The 21325-nt window shown below is 39.3% G+C and overlaps 1 protein-coding gene across 2 annotated transcripts in view; it reads left to right on the top strand.

Moving 5' to 3' along the window:
- LOC134210954 (protein furry) overlaps nucleotides 1-21325 on the top strand; it is a 393572-nt gene that overhangs the window by 15982 nt on the left and 356265 nt on the right. For both annotated transcript variants that reach the window (XM_062687409.1, XM_062687410.1), the window contains exon 2: nucleotides 11626-12953. In XM_062687409.1, coding sequence (XP_062543393.1) covers nucleotides 11626-12953 — 1328 coding nt within the window. The remainder of the gene's footprint in view (nucleotides 1-11625; nucleotides 12954-21325) is intronic.

Genomic DNA, 21325 nt, shown 5'->3' with positions numbered 1-21325 from the left:
CATCTCCGCAATTTCGACGTCGTAGCGCTGCAGGAAATCTGCTGGACAGGACAGAAAATGTAGAAAAGCGGGCATCGAGCGGCTACCTTCTACTAAAGCTGTGGCACCACAAATGAGCTGGGAACCGGCTTCATAGTGCTGGGTAAGATACGCCAAGTCGTGATTGGGTGGCAACCAATCAACGCAAGGATGTGCAAGCTGAGGATTAAAGGCCGTTTCTTCAACTATAAGCATCATCAACGTGCACTGCCCACACGAAGGGAGATCCGACGACGACAAAAAAACGTTCTATGCACAGCTGGAGCAGACATACGATGGATGCCAACTGCGGGACGTCAAAATCGTCATCGGCGACATGAATGCTCAGGTAGGAAGGGGGAAATGTATAGACCGGTCAACGGACCGGAGAGTCTGCATATCGTATTAAACGACAACGGCCAACGATGCAGAACCTTTGCAGCCTCCTGCGGAATAGTAGTCCGAAGCACTGTCTTCCCCCCGCAAGAATATCCACAAGGCCACATGGAAATCACCTAATCAAGAAACGGAAAGCCAAGTCGATCATGTTCCAATCGACGGTAAATTCTTCTCCGACATCATGAACGTACACACTTACCGCAATGCGAATATTGAATCCGAACACTACCTCGTTGCAATATGTTTGCGCTCAAAACTCTCGACGGTGTACAACACGCGCCGGAGTCGTCCGCCACGGCTTAACATTGGGCGGCTACAAGACAGTATACTAGTCCAAGACTACGCGCAGCAGCTGGAAGTGGCACTCCCAACGGAAGAGTAGCTAGGCGCAGCGTCTCTTGAAAATGGCTGGAGAGATATTCGATCCGCCATTGGAAGCACCGCAACCGCTGTACTAGTCACGATGCCCCCGGATCAGAGAATCGACTGGAATGACGGCGTATGTAGGCAGTTAGTGGAAGAGAAGAATACAGCATAGGCGAGATTGCTGCAACACTGCACAAGGACGAACGAGGCACGATACAAACGGGCGCGGAACAGACAGCCCGATATGTGTAAGGACATATCGGGAACCTTCTTACAAACGAGCGTGAGGTGATCCATGGTATTCATTTCATTTATTCAGACTAAGGCCGAAGTGGCCTGTGCGGTATATAAGAGTCTTCTCCATTCGGCTCGGTCCATGGCTACACGTCGCCAACCAAGCAGTCTACGGAGGGTCCGCAAGTCATCTTCCACCTGATCGATCCACCTTGCCCGCTGCGCACCTCGCCTTCTTGTACCCGTCGGATCGTTGTCGAGAACCATTTTCACCGGGTTATTGTCCGACATTCTGGCTACGTGCCCGGCCCACCGCAGTCGTCCGATTTTCGCGGTGTGAACGATGGATGGTTCTCCCAACAGCTGATGCAACTCGTGGTTCATTCGCCTCCTCCACGTACCGTCCGCCATCTGCACCCCACCATAGATGGTACGCAGAACTTTCCTTTCGAAAACTCCGAGTGCGCGTTGGTCCTCCACGAGCATCGTCCAGGTCTCGTGTCCGTAGAGGACTACCGGTCTAATGAGCGTTTTGTAGATTGTCAGTTTGGTACGGCGGCGAACTCTATTCGATCGGAGCGTCTTGCGGAGTCCAAAGTATGCACGGTTTCCAGCCACTATACGTCTCCGAATTTCTCTGCTGGTATCATTTTCGGCAGTCACCAGTGTGCCCAAGTACACAAATTTTTCTACCACCTCGATTTCGTCACCACCGATGCCAACTCGCGGTGGGTGGCTCACATTGTCTTCTCTTGAACCTCTTCCTATCATGTACTTCGTCTTCGACGTGTTGATGACTAGTTCGATCCGCTTGGCTTCCCTCTTCAGTCTGATGTAGGCTTCCTCCATCTTCTCAAAGTTACGTGCCATAATATCTATGTCGTCGGCGAAGCCAAATAGCTGGACGGACTTATTGAAAATTGTACCACTCGTGTTAATCCTTGCTCTTCGTATTACCCCTTCCAAAGCGATGTTGAATAGCAGACACGAGAGACCATCACCTTGCCGTAACCCTCTGCGGGTTTCGAATGCCCCTGAAACTCGAACTACGCACATCACCCGATCCATCGTCGCTTTGATCAACCGTGTCAGTTTATCCGGAAAACCGTGTTCGTGCATTAGCTGCCATAGCTGGTCCCGATCGATTGTATCATATGCGGCTTTGAAGTCGATGAATAGATGATGTGTGGGCACGTTGTATTCGTGGCACTTCTGCAGTACTTGGCGAATGGCGAACACCTGGTCCGTGGTGGAGCGTTCGCCCATAAAACGCGCCTGGTACTGCCCCACGAACTCCCTTGCAATTGGTGCTAGTCGACGGCATAAAATTTGGGAGAGTACCTTGTAGGCGGCGTTCAGCAATGTGATTGCGCGGTAGTGATCCATGGTAATGGTATGGTAATGATCCTGGGAGCACGCGCAGGACATACTTCCGGCTCCGAATCTCCAGGAAATTCAGAGGAGATCGGCCAGCTGAAAACCAACAAAACCCCTGGGGTTGACCAACTACCAGGAGAGCTATTTAAACACGGTGGTGAGGCACTGGCTATAGCGCTGCACTGGGTCTTTACCAAGATTTGGGAGGAAGAAGTTTTGCCGCAGGTGTGGATGGATGGTGTCGTGTGTCCCATCTACAAAAGGGATATAAGCTGGATTGTAGTAACTACCGCGCAATCACATTGCTGAACGCCGCCTACAAGGTACTCTCCCAAATATTATGCCGCCGACTAACACCAATCTCATTAGAGTTCGTGGGACAGTACCAGGCGGGATTTATGGGTGAACGCTCTACCACAGACGCCGTACGTCAGGTATTGCAGAAATGCCGCGAATACAACGTACCCACACATCATCTATTCATCGACTTCAAAGCCACATATGGTACAATCGATCGGGATCAGCTATGGCAGCTAATGCACGAACACTAAATTCCAGATAAACTGATACGGTTGTTCAAGGAGACGATGGATCGGGTGATGTGCGTAGTTCGAGTATCAGGGGCATTCTCGAGTCCCTTCGAAACGCGCAGAGGGTTACGACAAGGTGATGGTCTTTCGTGTCTGCTATTCAACATCGCTTTGGAAGGGGTAATACGAAGGGCAGGGATCGACACGAGTGGTACGATTTTCACAAAGTCCGTCCAGTTATTTGGTTTCGCCAACGACATACATATTATGGTACGTAACTTTGAGAAGATGGAGGAAGCCTACTTCAGACTGAAAAGCGAAGCTAAGAGGATTGGACTAGTCATCAACCAACGCGGAGGACCAACGCGCACGGGGAGTTTTCGAAAGGAAAGTGCTGCGTACCATCTATGGTGAGGTGGCGATGCGGACGGTACGTGGATGAGGCGAATGAACCACGAGTTGCATGAGCTGCTGGGAGAACCATCCATCGTTCAAACCGCGAAAATCGGAAGACTGCGATGGGCCGGGCACGTAGCCAGAATGTCGGACAGTAATCCGATGAAAATGGTTCTTGACAACGAGCCGACGGGAACAAGAAGGCGAGGTGCACAGCGGGCAAGGTGGATCGATCAGGTGGAGGACGATTTGCGGACCCTCCGCAGACTGCGAAGTTGGCGACGTGCAACCATGGACCGAGCTGAATGGAGAAGATTTTTATATGCAGCACAGGCCACTCCGGCCTTAGCCTGATTTTAAATAGGTAGAATTGCAATACAGATGCATTACGAGATTGCAATTGGGAATGGCCCATTAAAGTGATGGAAATTAAAATGTATGTACCTTCTATAACATGAAACATGTGTCTTTCGTTTCACTTGTATCACTTGAAAATCTCAACGTTTTTCCGCCCATGACACTGACGATAACAGACAACAGATGTAATCTTTGGTGTGCGGTTAGAATGACTCAAATATAGTTCGCGCTGTCAGACACAAAAAAAAACGATATTTGGTTTGGGGTCGTACACTTATTACGTAAGCATTTTTTCTGGATTTTTCGACGCCCCTCCCCCCCCTGTAAGATTTTTTTCATTCAATTGATTTTTTATTCATATGGAGCGTAAGATATTGACCAACCCCCCTCCCCCCATAAGTGCTTACGTAATATGTGTACGGCCCCTTTCGGTGTCGTTTGCTTGCTCCTACTATGCTATCGAATATGGAGTGACTCTGCAAGGGAGTGAGAAGGGGTCGTATGCGGTCGATGTAAAATGGATGATAATTTAATTATAAACAGTGGCTACTGCCCAGTGGCACTGACGGATGAATGTCTGGCTATTTATTGGTTTTTCGGAGTAAATATATGGGATTTATTGAAAGCCGCCTGTTGGTGGTGTGATCTTTGTTGTGGTTTTACGATACCATATAGAGAGGATGTAGGAGATGTACCTACGTAATCCAATGACTGTTATTCTGGATAGGTGGCAATGGATGTACGTGATTGTTATTATTGGTTTGTGAATGTGGATTTAATGAAGCAAGAAGCGGTTTTTTTTTCTCTTTTGGGCGGTAATTTCATCCTTTAAGTGGGATGTTGCTACTGCCTCGCGGCTTAGTGATTATTATAAGTCTTTCCACAGTATTGTGGTGTCTGTGATATTTATAAGCCAAGTTGGCATTTATGCATTTGCATATTATGTGACATAATATACTTCTATGTTCAGGCTGAGACTAGGAAATTTCGCACTCAAAAGTTTCCCAGACCAGTATGGTCTATATCAGTTATACTCAGTATGTTTGGTGTTTTTCTTCTTACATTGCTTCTCAAACATTAAAAATAAGCTCTGGCCTTTCAAGTTAATGCTTGAATCAAAGTTCTGCTGTCCTTCCTCTTTTTAACTTAGTGTTCTATTACGTTTTGAGCAAATGTGTCGAATTGGCAATCGATGATGATGAGTTAGATGCTTGGTATGGTCCGGGTGGGAAATATTTTCAGTTCGCTGGGTATTCCTGCAACAAGATAGGGGAACGGATTGGCACTTCATCCCATAGCTCCTATTTCTATCCCATCAAAAACAAAACAATGGAAAGGAATTCGGTTTGCTTCTTATTTTTTTGATTTTTTCCGCCAGTGAGCACGCTTGTTAGCAAATAAAAAGCGACGAAATTAGTGCTGTATTTCTTTGTTTTTCGATGAGATGAATATATGTTCAGTGGAAATCGGAACAGTTCTCCTACATACTCACTCATGCATTGACAGGCATAGAAAAGATTTCAATTAATACCTGGAAATGCTAGAGAAGGAATCTCTGTTATTATTGGTGGACTAGACCGTAATATATAAGAAGTGCTAGTCATTTTTGCACTAGGTAATATCAGATCGCCACTACTTGCTTGCTGCATTATTGATCAAGGGTTTTTATAAAAAGCACATTTTGTTTCAAAAAGATCAGTTGTCATAAGACAAGTTACTCGACCAAGTGGAATCCGGAACTAGACGCTGACCTTACCTTACTGTTAAAGTGTTAAGATCGAAACTCATACGTATCTATAAAGCTCAAATCAAATGGTAGAATCAAATCGGATAGTACTAACTCGTCTTATGACAAGTGTAGACATTCCACTTAAAAGCTCTGAATAATTTTCTATTCGAAAAGATGTAATTCGCCGATAAATCGCAGGATTCTCATATTACCCTGGAGCGCAGCAGTATTTCCACAAAATTAATTAGAATAGCTGCACGGATTGGACACTCATTACCGTTTCTCTCATCTCAACGTAAGTATCCTGATGACCAGGCACCATATTATTCTCCATAAATATTCAAAATATTTTAGCATAAATATTCAAAAACAATCAACAGGCAACAGCGAAAAATAGTTTTTTTTCTTTGCTCCGATGTGGCGTGCATGAATCTGAGCTGAGAGCTAGAACCATCATTGTTGCAGTTAAAGCGCGACTTTGTCGTATTATGTCGTATTTATGTGAATTGGAATCACGTAAATATTACAACATTTGCTTCTGACTTGACCGCTTGACTGAGATCGGTACATCTCGCGGAATGTAGGGGAACTGTTCCATTTTCCATCTCACTGAACATATATTCATCTCAACGCAAAACAGAGAAATACAGCACCAATCTTGTCGTTTCTTTTTGCTAACAATGCGTGCTTACTGCTAAAAAATCACAAAAATAAAAAAAAACTAATCATTTTTTTTTATTTGTTTTGTTTTTGATGGGATGGAAATGGGAGCTATGAGATGAAGTGCTGAACCGTTTCTCTACTATTTCTTCGAAAGATGGTCGCAGAATGCACCATTTTTTAAAATGATGTCTATCTTATGAAATATTTCATTTAACCGAAAGATATTCCGCGGAACGCCGTTAGAATTCAGATAGGATTTGAACTATCATTAAATTCTACTTGACTGTACGTTAATTAGCTCAACTGCTCATTACTTCCGAAAATATGTTTCGTGAATTTTTCGAATGTTCAACTGTCAAAACTAACAAAACCTGTACAATTATTTACCAAATAGTGCTGTTGTGGAAAAAAATATGAACTTTAATAATAATGTTCAGAGGTGAGCCAGGCAATGACTGAAAGCCTCTCAAATAAAGACAATTCAATTCAATAAAACTGCTATTTTTTAAATGTGTATCATCCGATAACGTTAACCGTTTACTTCCCACGACTCTCAGAAGCATTTCTCCGACGTACTTTGATAAATGGCAACCGAACAAGCCGAGTCTTTTCGAGGGAGGCCTCTGAGCCTATTGAAAGTAGGTTTTGGAGTCTCTTGAAAGTAGGCTTCCATGCCTCTCGAAACAAGGTTTCCGAGACTTTCGAAAGGGGACTTCCGAGCATTTTTATATAAGGCCTCTTGAAAGAATGCTTCCGAGCCTCTTGAAAGGAGGCTTCTAAGCCTCAAGAAAGTAGACTTTTAAGCAGAGCCTAAAATATTCATCTTCATGAAGCAACTTCGGTCCGAATTTTGACAGACATCGCATGAATATTCCAAACATAGAATGACATAGTCAGATGACTACTCCGCCTATTCATTCATTTGACTGTCACTGAGTGTGCTTACTATGTGCAGAAAAAACATAATTAGCATTGTTTATGTTGATGTTTACCGTTGAAAGTGCATCGCGGATGAAAATCAGATTCAGTTCTATGTGACAAATTACCTTACTCATTTGAAACGTGTTAAGATTTCAGATAATTTATCAATTTGTAAAATGTGCATAAACATTCAATGACTAATATTCAACCGAAAATTGACAGTCCAGAGCCGACTATGAATGTGTCTGGAAGTGAGCTGACAAGTGAAGAAAGGTGGACTTCACCAAAAAATTTCGATTATTTTACACTCTGCTTCCAAGCCTCTCGAAACAAGGTTTTCTAGACTTTCGAAAAAGGACTTCCGAGCATATTGATATAAGGCTTTCGAGCCTCTTGAAAGAGGCGTTATCCGGGACGGCGAGGGTGGTCTGCATTTCGCTTGCTGAAGTGTCATTCACACCATTCGCATTGACGTAGTGAATGAGGTGAAGTTGGTGCATTGAAAGGGTGGATTCACACTAAGGCATTTTCTTTCCAACAAGTTAAAAGTACTACGTGGTATCGGTGAAATTGCTGAAGAAGAAACCAAAAATCTGTCACTGGAGAGAGGAGAACACTGTGAGTCTGTGTTGGGAATGAAATGGCAACCAGAGAAGAAGTAATGAGAGATGATCTACGGCCACTTCTAGAATACGGTCACATTCCAACAAAGCGAGAGGTCGTAAAAGTAGTCATGGCACTTTTTGGTCCACTTGGTTTGATTTCCTTCTTCCTCGTGCACGGCAAAATCCTAATTCAGGATATCTGGGCGAGAGGTACTGACTGGGACGATGCTGTTCCTGGAGATCTGTACGAAAGGTGGCAATTGTGGACAAATCTGTTTCCAACACAATAAAATAGTTCCAAATAGGGTTCAGGAATTTATTTACCCTGTCTAGGGATAAGGAACTTAACGATAATATTTCAACATTAAAAAAAAAATTAAAGAGTCGTTTCAGACCGCTTTGACCTTCTGACTTAGTTTCATTGAATCTTATTACTATCTTATCTAGGTAAGCTGATATTTATTTTATTTGCAATATTAATTTAATTTGCCATCATTGCCATATTGACTTACTAAACCATCAAAAATACACTTATTACAAATATGCGATCATGGGCAGTGCAACTGTACGTTTTATTTGCGAATGGACCTCTGTAGTATTTTTAGTAAACAAAAATTTCTAAAGAGATAGGTGCCCATAGGTGTTTTCTCAAAATATCCAAAAAGCAGCATCATTTTGGAGGACATGTCCACTGGAGTGATTAAAATTTTCACTTTTTTACTCCTTTATAATTGAAAGATTGTTTTTACTATTTCAATAGACTTCCAACATTTTTAGCTAATTTGGATGTAATTTTATTGTCCACAGAAGTTTAACGGTGAAGACTTGGTAGGTCTTCACCTAACTCAAGTGTAGATGTGCGAACGCTGTTGGCCAGGGTGAAGGCTGACAAATTACAATTACAATTACAATTTGATTGTCCACAGAAGTTAGTATAGAAATTACTATGGAAATCGCCACTTATGTGAAAGACTGTTCCGTGAGGTGCCCATAAACTATTTGAGTATAATTAACGCATCGGCCTCGTAGAACACTTCCTAAACTAAATGCAGTTGTTGTTTGCGAAGCGATTTGACTTTTGTAAGTAAAGCTATAAATAAAACAAAAATGCTCATTATTCACGCAGAGAAATGTTTTTTAAACTCAATGATATTATGTATAAAAACAACAAAAATAATTATTGTTCCCCGGCTAATAATTTTATTTGTTGAATTCAACAAAAAAACAGATTTGATTAGACGAAAAATATTGTTGTTTCTACAATGTTCCAAAACAGCACTCAAAATAAAAATGGTTGAATTTACAATATATTTTTTTGTTTGTACAAAAAATATTTTTAAACCAAAAAGAAAAATTTTTGCTTTCAACAATATTTTTCTTAAATTCAAAAAAAACAAAAATATTGTTATCAAAAATTTATTTTGAATGTTATATTAAATTTCTTGCGATTATCAATTTTAATTTTTGATTAGGCGTCGTGTGGAAAATAAAACTACAATAATTATATTTGTAATTTTTTCATATATTTACTTCACAAACTAGTTTATAATATACTGTATTATTTATACTGGATTGTAGTAGAAACAACAATTAAAATTTTTGAATTAAATATATTTCAGTTTTGATTTTAAAGATACAATATTTGAGTTTAAAAAATATTTCAATAATTTTATTTTTTAGTTCAAAAAGGTAGATTTTCTCTGCGTGTTGATATTGATGTTATTCTTTTACATGTTAAATTGAATTTTCCACGATTCAGTATTTTATTAATAACTTTTCTTATTAGTATCAAATCGTTTCGCTACAAAGACGATCTGTTCGAATTACTGTTTTCATAATAATTTTCATACAAACTTATAACTGCTCGTGCTCAGTCAAATTACAACCAAACTAGCTAATAGTTTAGGAGGATAATTAAAATAGCAAATAGCAATTATTTCAAATCCATTAACCATAGGGAAGCGAAAAAGTCAAAATTTGAATCACTCTAATGTCCACGTTGTATCCTTAACACGTTAAATAACTTGATTGATTATTTAAAAACTCAAAGGGGAGCGGAAACCATGAGCCTAAAGAATAATAGCATTATGCTAACAAGTTCAAGGGCAACCTGCTCTTTTATATATGTTTATGAACACACATGTTGCTACCGTTAATTGAATCAGACCAAAACGTGCCTCTTTGTTCCGTTTTCTGTGCCTTTGACATACTTATTGTGTCTGTTGCTGTTGCAAGAAATTCTATATTATGTCAATATAATAGTTTCACAACAATTACAATATTTGATCGTTATTTTTATATTTTCATCACTAATTAAACCAGACTCACAATACGATGCGATAGTGAAGGGATATAATTTTGCATTTATCTACCAAACGATTATTAGATACCTAGATCCAAAGAAAATTGATTGGAAATTAATATTGAATTTCAATAATTTTAGGCCTGTTTAACCGCTTTAAACTCTAGGTGTAAGTTGAAATGCTGATCTATTTTACTCGAGTCAGCTAAACTGTGCTCAGCTTTAGAATTTCCATTAATCTGTTTTTTTTTACATTTGAACCCTTGTTCACCTTTTCCAGACCATTGTGGTTACTCCATATGTTCGGCCCAACACGTGCGTTTGGGTTTTGGAATGTCGTAGGCATGTAGCGTGTAAGAAGGAATGTTCCAACCAGTCGCCGTTTTTGCATTTTTGTTTCCCTTGCTCAGTGCTACAGGGTACCTTGTTACCCTCGGTGTGATTGTTTGATTTTCCTCGAAAGAAAACAAATATTCGAACGTGTTCGATTATCTTTTGTGAGTGAAAGGTAATCTGGTAACGATTATTTTTCTGTTTCAAATTATGTTTTTGTATGTTTTCGGAGGAAACCCGTGGTTGAAAGTTGTGACGGTTTTTTGAACCCATAACATATTTCTTTTTTGTCAACAAGCTTTAAATTTTCGAATGATGACGCATTGATAATAAAGTAATAACTCTGTTTCCACTGAGGTGAACGATTGTGCTAATGGTGATTATTTTCTACAGAAACTTTGACCTTGATCCTTGAAATTGATCCTTGGTTTTCGTGAAATTCCTCAATCAGATGCAGAAGTTAGAGGACGTTATTAAGGTGAATGTTGTATGTTTGTCCTGTATAAGCTATTCACCGTCACGAGTCTGTGAATCACTGTTTTGTGAATTTTTGTTCCTGGCTTCCTTTTTAATCTTCCAATTTTCCATTCCTCCCGTCAAGTTTATTTTCTCCAATCCATCTTTATCCTTTGGTCATGGATTGTCAGAATCAGTACTGGAATTTCTCATTTTCAATAAGTGATGTCACGCGATGTTTACATATCTGCCCCTTTCAAAATCTATTGAAACGCGAAGGATGAATGGCATGCTACAAAAATCTCACAAAATATTTGTTCCGTGACAGGTCATGAAAGTGTGCAATATCTGCTTTATTTTTGTGTTTATTTTCACTTTCAACTCGGTGAATTAAAAAAGTATGATAAATTTATCGACTAGTCACTATTTTTCGCATGTATCTATTAAAATAACTTCGAAATTTAAATTTTAAAATAAAGCACAACATCCTCTCATGACTGCCTTTCATGCGAAATTGATCAAAGTACCCACGATTCTTTCATTTGGTCGCCTCAAATAGAAAAAGGCGCTTTGCTCTCTGTCTTATGACAATCACGACCTTTTCCAGTACTGGTCAGAATACTCTGTTCAACTCAATTGTCATTCGTCATTTATTTTCATGTCACTTTTCTCTCAATCAAAGCTCTGATGGTAATCGAAAGATTACATTTCTGTTGATTGGATTTGTGTTTATTCCAAGAACTCTTGACTTATGATGTCTCTCGAATTTTTCATGGAAATGTTTATCCTGAATCAGACCTACAACATTATTTATATTTTTATTACTATTTTTATAACTTGTTTTAATGATTAAGGATTATTTATAAATATTTTATCGATTTCTTTGCTCTCATATCACATATATTTAATAAAAGCATTTGTTTTTCCTCTCTTCAACAGAATCGCAACCCGGCTCAAATGTAGACTCCAGCGCGAATGTAGCCAACGTGCAACATCAATCCCTCTCGGAACCGCCATCGCTATCGGATGGATTATCGTCCGTGGGTGGTTCCAGCGATTCAACAAGCATCATCACAAATGTGCGTAATTCCATAAATCTAACCAGCACCCCAAAGCTCAGCTCGGATCGAAACTCGAAGAACGATTCCCAGCTTCAATTGGCAGCGACCCAAAACAGTGCCAATGCACTGGGTGCAGGGCCCGGACCTGGTGGGGGTGGTAGCAGCGGCTGTACTGGTGGCGATGGTGTAACCGTGGATGAGGGGGATACCGTGACGATAATCGAAAATCCTTCGAGCGTCGATGTTGAATCAATTAAATCACCATTGGCCAGTAGTACCAATACGTCAGTAAGACTGAGTCTGCTTCCTTGGAATACGCATAATCGGTCGTCGGTAGTCGTTCCGCCGAGTGTTTCTGCGGCAATCGACATGATGGCTGCCAGCGATGGAACCTTGCGACCTGGGGAGATTGTGATGCGCACACTGTTTGCTGATTTCACTGTGCAAGCAGAGAAGAAGATTGAAACCGTTATGCTCGAGAGCACTGATAAAACATTAGCCAAACTACTGCAGCGGGGAGAGGATTATCAGTTTGATCAACTCCTACAGGCGCTGGGATCAGTTGCCGAGCACTGCTTGCCCTCGCTGTTGAAAGCACTGTTGGCTTGGCACTGGCATCAAATATGTGATGGCGATATCAAACGTGATTTGAAACGAATGGAGACTGACCGTCAATCCGGAACGGCTAAACCGGGTAACGATTTGGAATCTCAACTGCAACGACGAGAAGCGGCAGTGGAATTCATCTTCTGTTTGGCTTTGATTGAAATCCTGCGACAATTTCCATTCCACCCGGGGCATGACGATATCGTTAAAAATATCGAAAATCTTGCCTTTCGCCAGTTCAAGTACAAAGAGGGGGTCCAGGGGTCACCGAATGCGCTGTACAACCACATCATCGCGGATTTGTATGCTGAAGTTATCGGTGTTCTGGCTCAAAGCCGATTTGCTTCGGTGCGGAAACGGTTCATGACGGAACTAAAGGAACTCCGGAGCAAGGAACCGAGCCCACACACAACGCACAGTATTATTAGTTTACTGATGGGTATGAAGTTTTTCCGAGTGAAAATGGCTCCGATTGAGGAGTTTGAAGCTTCCTTTCAGTTCATGCACGAATGTGCTCAGTATTTCCTTGAGGTAAAGGATAAAGACATCAAACATGCGATGGCTGGTCTGTTCGTGGAGATCCTTGTTCCAGTTGCAGCGGTAAGTAAACTTGGAAATACATTTGATGTTGAAAATGTTGCATGCCCTATTTCTCATAAGTAATGTTTATATGTACAATAAGTTTTCAATTGAGTAAACGGAGTTAGGCTCTTAGTCAATTATTGAAATTAGGCACATCCAAATATGTCATGTTTGCCTTCATGGTTCAGGTCCTAGGCAGGTTCAAATATCCTTCCCAATCTTAGAATGCTATTTCCCAGAACGTTTAATCCTCAGAAAACTCTTCCCTAGAATGTACGAATTATGCTTAGAAAACTGTTCCTTAGAATGTACAGTTCCTATGATAAAGAATATTATAGATATTTCTTTTCATTTTCTGGGTATAAAACATAAAGGTTAGACCTTGAATATGGGCATACAATTTTACAGAGAAAATCCCTGTGCCGTATAATGCCGTTTGGTGCTTGACATAAAATCATTTATTTTGGGTGCACATATGTGAGAAACTAGACACAAATTAAATGTGGCCCCAAACACATGTGACTCGACTCTATCGCTGTGTAGCTGCATGCAAGGTTTTCTTGCCGTTTCTATATTAACATGGAAGAGACTCGCGACGGTCACGACGTGTTTGTTTGGGGAACCTTAAAGGCTCCCCCATACCCAAGCGATTTCATCGCCGCGATGGCGACAACTAGTCGCTGCGGTTCTATCGTTGGGTCGCTGCAGGCAATGTTTCATTTACGCAATCGCAGTCGCCAAGTGATAGAAAATAGAATCGCGTCGCGTGTAGATTTGAAACGATGGGGACGCATGGTAGTATACAATGAATTCAATAGGGTTTGAATCCAGTGAGAAATGAAAATACGTTTCACTTTTCATCAGTGTAGGGGAAGAGGCCCCAAAACGCTCCCCCCCCCCCCGGGGCAAAACGCCTTTTGTAGTTTCCCTGATATTTACTGTCATTGAGATGGCCGTAACAATACTAGATCTAAAATTATGTAGGTTAGGCGAAAAAAGTTTCTAAATAGTATATGGCAAGGTCCGATAAACCAAAAATTCCACATTTTGAAGAAACATCTAACATTTTGGCGAGGCAAAACGCCCTAGTGGCACTAACCTACAATGTACTTGCGTCTCCACGCTCTATCCATACCAGAATGCTGATTCGCCGACGCGTGGTGCTTTGTTCCCTAGGAGCTGCCAGCTAAAAGGCGTTTTGCCTCATGAGTTTTCCGGCAACAGAATATCACCACTTTTTTTAAATGTGAATATTATCATTATGATTGAGATTTTTGACAATTTTTGAATGACATCAACTAGCTATCTTGTTTAACTGTTGCATAATGTAAACATACCCCTGAATGGCGTTACAAATAAGACAATAAAGCAGTGTTTGCTTAGCTAGGGCATATTGCCCCCCCCTTCCCCTAACCAGACACGATAGAAGAGGCTTCTGTTCGGCGATTTAGTTTTGGTTCCTCCTCCTGATTTTTTTCTGGGTCTTCTGATGGCTGTTGGAAATGAAGGCTCGCTAGAGATAGTAGAAATTCGCTTTTTTTAACCAAAAAGTTTCAGATTTGTGCGTTATTCAATGGATTTTACTTATTTAAAACCCACTTGTAATCTGCATCTTGATTTGATCTTTTTGGATTTGGCAGAAGAGCTTAGTGTATTTTGATGGTAAAGTTCCGAGAAGATTTCGAGGTTGACCCCCGAGCGAATCTTGAATTTTATTTCGAGATTCTGTTCTCTTGTGATTCTGCTGTTGATAATTCTGAATATTTCAAACGAAATATGCGTTTTATGTAAGGAATGATGATTTGGCGAAAGAGGCTCAGATGAATGTTAGAATATTCTTGCCTAATCATCAGGTTCGATAGTGGTAGCTATAAATCGATGGAGAATCCCGTTTCACGGCTATGATGCCTATCTGTTGTGTGCAAACGGTCTGAGGGAATACGAAATTGTAATTCTGCGATGTGCATTCTGGGCCTCCGTTTGTTCAGCAAAATGGTAAAGATTCTCGATAAGTTCATGTAATTCGTTGTATTTAAATAAGCTTTTTGGATTACTGTTTATTCATCTATAAACCAATAATTCTGAAACTACAACTCTGCCCCAAGGAAACCCTCCAAAAGCATGGTGTTTGTTTATTATCATTCAGAATCAAACTAGCGCTTGAATTTATGTTTTTTTTACCAGTTATGCTCTCCGTAAACCTTAGTAAAATACGAAAAAGACACAACAACACACGTTTAATTCTTCCAGTGAGCATTTCACTTTTTGGAGGAACCACCACTCTAGACAACGGACAAGCATGCAACGTCCACTTGCTGATTTTTTTTAATGAAAAGTTTTAGCAACCGAGGTGGAAATCGAGGAGTGAGCCAACAAATTAATTTCTTAGAATAATGAAAAATTGTCTGGAAGTTGTGTAGGTACAACAAGGTTATCCTCAGAATATAGATTGTACCTATTTATTTGATTCATGAGCAATTCTCTGTGAAAATGTATTTTTTGATTTCCCTGAAATTTTGAATATTCATCCTTTATGACCAAAAAACATTATCTGCATCATTGGTTTGCCATTTTAACTCTGGTGTAACTTTTGACAAGGGCCTAAACAAAAACACCTTGAACACTTTCAAAAAAATATAACTTGAAAACGGCTTGTCCGATCATTCTGGTGTCTTTGGCAAAGTTTTAGGTATTCAATGGGGCTAAGTGAAAAAAATGTAGGTACACTGTAAAAAAATATTCAAACATTGAAAATAAAACTTAGAAACAAAAACGAATTTTTCAATAATTTTTATTTTCTGATAAGTTGTAGCAGATAATATATGTATTATTTTGCACTATGAATCATGATGGAGAAATGATGGACCAAAAAGATATATTTTTTTAACTAATTTTCTTTTTCAAAAATGGTTGAAATATTATTTTTACGTTTTTATCAATTCGATTTTATGAAAGTACGTTAAATTTCCAATGGAAAAGGTACACGTCATTTTTTATAAGTGCAGCCGTTTCTGAGATACAACGGTATGAAGATAAAAACACCATTTTTTTTATTTCCAGTCTTTTCGAATGTTTTTCGAATATATTTAACATAGAATCAAAATTAAAATGTAAGTATTGTAGCAGTGGGTTGGTCATTTTCATGGTGGCATTATATGAGATAAAAATTACTTTGTAAAAACTAAATATTTTGTTTTTAGAAACACACACTTAGAGTTATATTTTTTATGAAAGAATGAGTCAACCATACTTCAAAATATGTTATAGCGGAAGATTAATATGAATCTCTGCACAGTGAGTCCAGATGAGCAAAAATGAAAAAAAAAATATAAAATAGGAAAATGCAGGTAATTCCCGGAACGTAAATAAATTGATTTCAGATAATGATATGTAATATTCTAACCAAAAATAAATATTCGTGCAACGATCGCGTGTTCAGGCCTGGGATTTGTCACCTTCATACAGAAAAACCATGCGACAAAACCAAAGAGAAAACAGTCACCTCAAACTGGACAACACAACCTAACCAACGTAGCTCGATACAGCGTACTACTGGTCTCTCACTCCGACGAGACATTTTGAATCTTGTCACATACCTATTTTGTTACGATATATTTGTCGTGTGACGCTTTCCATCGCGACTAAGGTTTTGCACAACCAGACGGATTAGAATAGTTGTCATGGTTATTGACAAAAAAGTTCGTCATGTCACCTTTGAGTTTTGTCGCGACAAAAATTGTTGTCGTTGTCAGCAAAATGTTGTCATTATGAATTGATGACAAGATGTGGAGAAACCACTGAAATGATGTGGTTTCTGGGTTTTACAGCAGTTGAAGTCGAGCTCATTATAAAAACGGCTAATATGTACGGCATAATAATAATGTGTCGAATTTTGGTGATTTTAGTCCAGCTCCTCCTGTTTAACCAAAATGCGTCATTTAATTACATATCTAAAATGCATGTTTAAAAGTGACGAATGGTTTGAAACTATCTATATCCGGAAATCTTTTAAGCGGGCCATTAACACTCGAGCACACAAGCTGTTGTATTTTGAACATCATAAACCAAAAACATATCACGCTGTACATAGCATGAACAAGCCCTCATGAGCGTTTCATGACCGTACACTTATTACGTAAGCACTTATGGAAGGAGTACTATCATTTTCTTACTCTCCATATAAATAAAAAAATAATGTGTAAGAAAAAAATTTTACATTGGAGGGGGCTTCGCAAAACACCGAAACATGCAGCGTAATAAGTGTACGGCCCCACAACAGCGCGTGGCTAGCGATTAAAATTTAATACTCCGCCCAAGTTAACGTGCAGTAATTCCAATCAATCAAAAATGTATCGAATGTTCCTAAATTGCCCCTAATGTAGGATATACGCTTAAATAAAATTCCGTATTTCTCTTATACATAAAATATTGCAGTCAAATAACCGTCTATCAGGCAATTGCTACAAACCGTGTACCGTTAAAACCGGGTAAATTACGAAAACCGCGTAAAAATGACTTTATCAAAAATCGCTGTTTCGTATGATCCGATTTTTTTTTCAAACCCAAGTGAACAAAATCGGTTAAAAAAACAGCATCAATACAAAACCTTGAAATGGTTTGAAAAGTACGAAAACTCCATAAACCGCGTGAAAAACGAGCAAACTTGCGTTGCGTTAATAGAGACACTTGTTTTTTTTTGTTTATGTATTAGGGTAAATGATGTATCTTGGACAAGCGCAGGACATTCATTAGAAAATATATCGAGATTGAATAGTATAAACCAATTGAATACCACTAGCTTCATCCAAATACATAACCTATGATTAGTCTTGTGTCTCCATTGCTCAATTTTTGAGTAAATTATGTTTACAAGGTGTAAACTGTGATATACTGCGAACTGAAATATTTTCTTTTTGGACATCAAATATATAATTTCGACATGGAAAATGAATATATTTTGGACAGAGTCATTTTCTCCTTATTTAAAAATGGCCACCTACAGATGTCAATGGTATGACATGGCCTATACGTATCCACATTCATTTAAATGCATTTATTTGCTTAACTGACATAGATTAAACCAGAAATTAACATTGTTTCGCAATCTTATCGATATCATTGAAAACAGCCTGAAAGTTGGCAATTATTGGTTCATCCATGTACTGTACATGGGGTGACCAATAAGTTCATGTTAAGCGATTGGAATATGTTAGTATCTCAATTACAATCAAACTTTGGCCGCAGGACCTCAAGATTGCCGTTTGAACCAATTTAAACGTGTTTCAGGTGCATGTTACGAAGAGTCCTATACTGCATGTTCTCCTGCATACAGGCGAGAAGTATACAATGATCATACTTCTCTTCATATCTAAAATTGATCGAAGAAGCTCAGGCTTGTCCAAAATATATCATTTACCCTATTATGTACGTAACAACGCAAAAATTGAATAAAATGTCTTATTTCTAAACAGAAAATCTGTCAAGAGAACAAAGAAATAATTAATTATAAAGTGTTCTTTTCAGTATGATATTTCAAATTTGTCCGCTGCTATTGCTCCTCCACGCAGATGGACAACCAGAAGATGCGACATAACTTACTTTCGGGACCAATGTTGTGTCGTGCACAGAGCCGAAAGTGCATGCGTTGTCACACTTTTGTCGCAGATGTGTGCTCTAACAAGACATACAACAAAAGCAAATTGTCGCGGTTGGAAAAAGTTGTCATCTGTTCGTGGGGATCCAGTCGTGCGACGGAAAACTGGAAGTTGACAAGTTTTTTTTGACTGACCATGTTTTTATGTATCTTGTCAGGTGTCACTGACAAACGCGACAATTCCCAGGCCTGCGCGTGTTATAGTTAGCTAGTAGCATAGAACAGGAAGAGAATGATTATTCAAAAAACTCAAGTACTCCTGAAAATGTTGTAAGCTAAGGGGTGATTCAAGTATGACGTCTACTACTTTTCATAGTTTTTCAACCCCCCTTTCCCCTCTGTCACTATTTTTGGTATACCTATAGTCACATAATGTTAGACCCCCTGCCCGATATGCTTCAGTAAAGGTGTGGGCCAAAGTTCTCTAAGTCTGTATTAGTCGAAAGAATAATGTAAACATCGCCACCCACAGTGGGCGGGCGGAGTGAAGCGTCACGTCTGTTATAAAAATTGTACTGAGTATGCAAGACGTGACGTCACATTCCGTCGCCTTCGGCCATCTTCGGCAACCCAGCTGAGAGTTTCTCTCTCAAAAGAGCGAATTTTCGTTGAACAAATACTAAGGAATGATATGAAATGCTAATATCATCTTCCAAACTACAAGACGTACATGTTCATAATAGAATTAGAGGCGAAAGTATAGAATTGATAGTTCCGTTAGGATACGGCAGGCATGAAGAATGTTTTTATAGAAGTCGATTTGAAAGCGAGCGGAGGGCAATATTTGTGATGGCACATATCGCACGACCTGCCCCTTAAACTTTAGACGTCATTGTTGTATGACCCCTAGTGTTGAAATCAAAAGATAGATTTGAGAAATACAAAATCGGATGAAGTTTTCAAGAAAATTCACTGTTAGGACTTAACAATTGTAACTCCTGGCTATATTTCTTAATTCATGTAAGCCCAAAACATAGTAAATACAAGTTCACATACTGCAACTAATACCAAAAGATTGAAAAATGCAAACGTGTCCTTTACTATTGGCTTGGTACAAAGGTTTTTGAATTTATTTTCAATATTTGTCCATCCTGATGGGCAATATTGAATAAAAGCCTTCCGCTGTAACATATGTTAAATATTAGTATGGTTGAAAGATTCTTTCCCAAAATAGTTGACCCTGAGGTTTTATTTCGGAGAATAAATTATTTGATATTGTCTCCCACAACCCTTCTTTTTCTTCTTGTTCTTCTTATTCTTCTTATTGGCATTACATCCCCACACTGGGACAGAGCCGCCTTGCAGCTTAGTGTTCATTAAGCAATTCCACAGTTATTAACTGCGCTGTTTCTAAGCCAGGTTACCATTTTTGCATTCGTATATAATGAGGCTAGCACGATGATACTTTTATGCCTAGGTAAATCGAGACAATTTGCAATCCGAAAATTGTCTAGACCGGCACCGGGAATCGAACCCAGCCACCCTCAGCATGGTCTTGCTTTGTAGTCGCGCGTCTTACCGCACGGCTAACGAGGGCCCCTTACCATGAAAATGACCAACCACTGCCCCATTACTAGCATCTTGGACAATAAATATCGACGATTTCAGTAATATTTGATTCTATGTAAAATAGATTTGAAAAACATTCGAAAAAGACTGGAAATTTAAAAAATCGGGGTGTTTTATCTTCAAACCGTTGTATCTCAGAAACGGCTGCATTTATAAAAAAAAACCCAGATTAATCCACCTAGCGTTGGTGGTGCCTTTCTCGCATTTAGTTAAGACACCAACTTTATATGGGGTTTATATGGTTCGATGTACCATTTTCTTCATAACTTTAAAACGCAATGACCGATCGTTATAAAATTCAATAGTGATCAACAAGACTTTGTCTCCTGTCGAATGAAACTTGTTGCGAAAAAATCGGTTAAGGATTTCTATACGAAAAGTTGTCTAATGTTTTTTATAGCTTTTGTGCACACACATACACACACACATACACACATACATACACACGGACAGACAGACATATGCTCAGCTCGTAGAGCTGAGTCGATTGGGATATATCACTATGGGTCTCAGAGGCTTTTATAAAAAGTACGTTTTCGGAGTGAAATGATAACCTTTCGGTACAACTTAGTTGTACGAGAAAGGCAAAAAATGACGTAGGGAGAGATCCCCCAGCGCCGGACACCTCCTAATACCGGACAGTTCTAAAAACGGCACTTGCAAAGATTCCTCCATCATCTTATGTAGTACAAAATAAGGGTATTGAAAAGTCCTTTACCTGCATGGTATATCAGATCCTCATGATGTAAACTTTTTACAAAATTTGAAACTGAACAAAAATGTTAAACATTTTCATGTTTCGCTTTACTTTAGAAGGTTTGAATCAACAATATTAACCCTCTCCCGCCCATGGTGTCTGTGGTGCACCATCAAATTTTGCACCTTCTAACCTTCATCGAATTGTTTCAACAACAAAAAGGAATATTGGACACATCTTTATGGTTCCATTAGACTGGAAATATAATCAATTTTGAGTACAAATAGCGAAACTATTGAAAACAATCAATTAACTATTGATTTACAATCAAAAACTTTTTTTTTCGTTTTCCACTAATTTTAATTAACTTTTGTTCTAGGATTTTTCTCTAAGATGATTCCTTCCTATTGAAATCTTTGAAAAAAGTCGTGGGCGGGAAAGGGTTAAAATCAATCGAATGCATTCTGTTAA

Source organism: Armigeres subalbatus, chromosome 2, assembly GCF_024139115.2.
Source record: "Armigeres subalbatus isolate Guangzhou_Male chromosome 2, GZ_Asu_2, whole genome shotgun sequence".
NCBI lineage: Eukaryota > Metazoa > Arthropoda > Insecta > Diptera > Culicidae > Armigeres > Armigeres subalbatus.
This window is presented reverse-complemented; position numbering and strand designations above follow the sequence as displayed.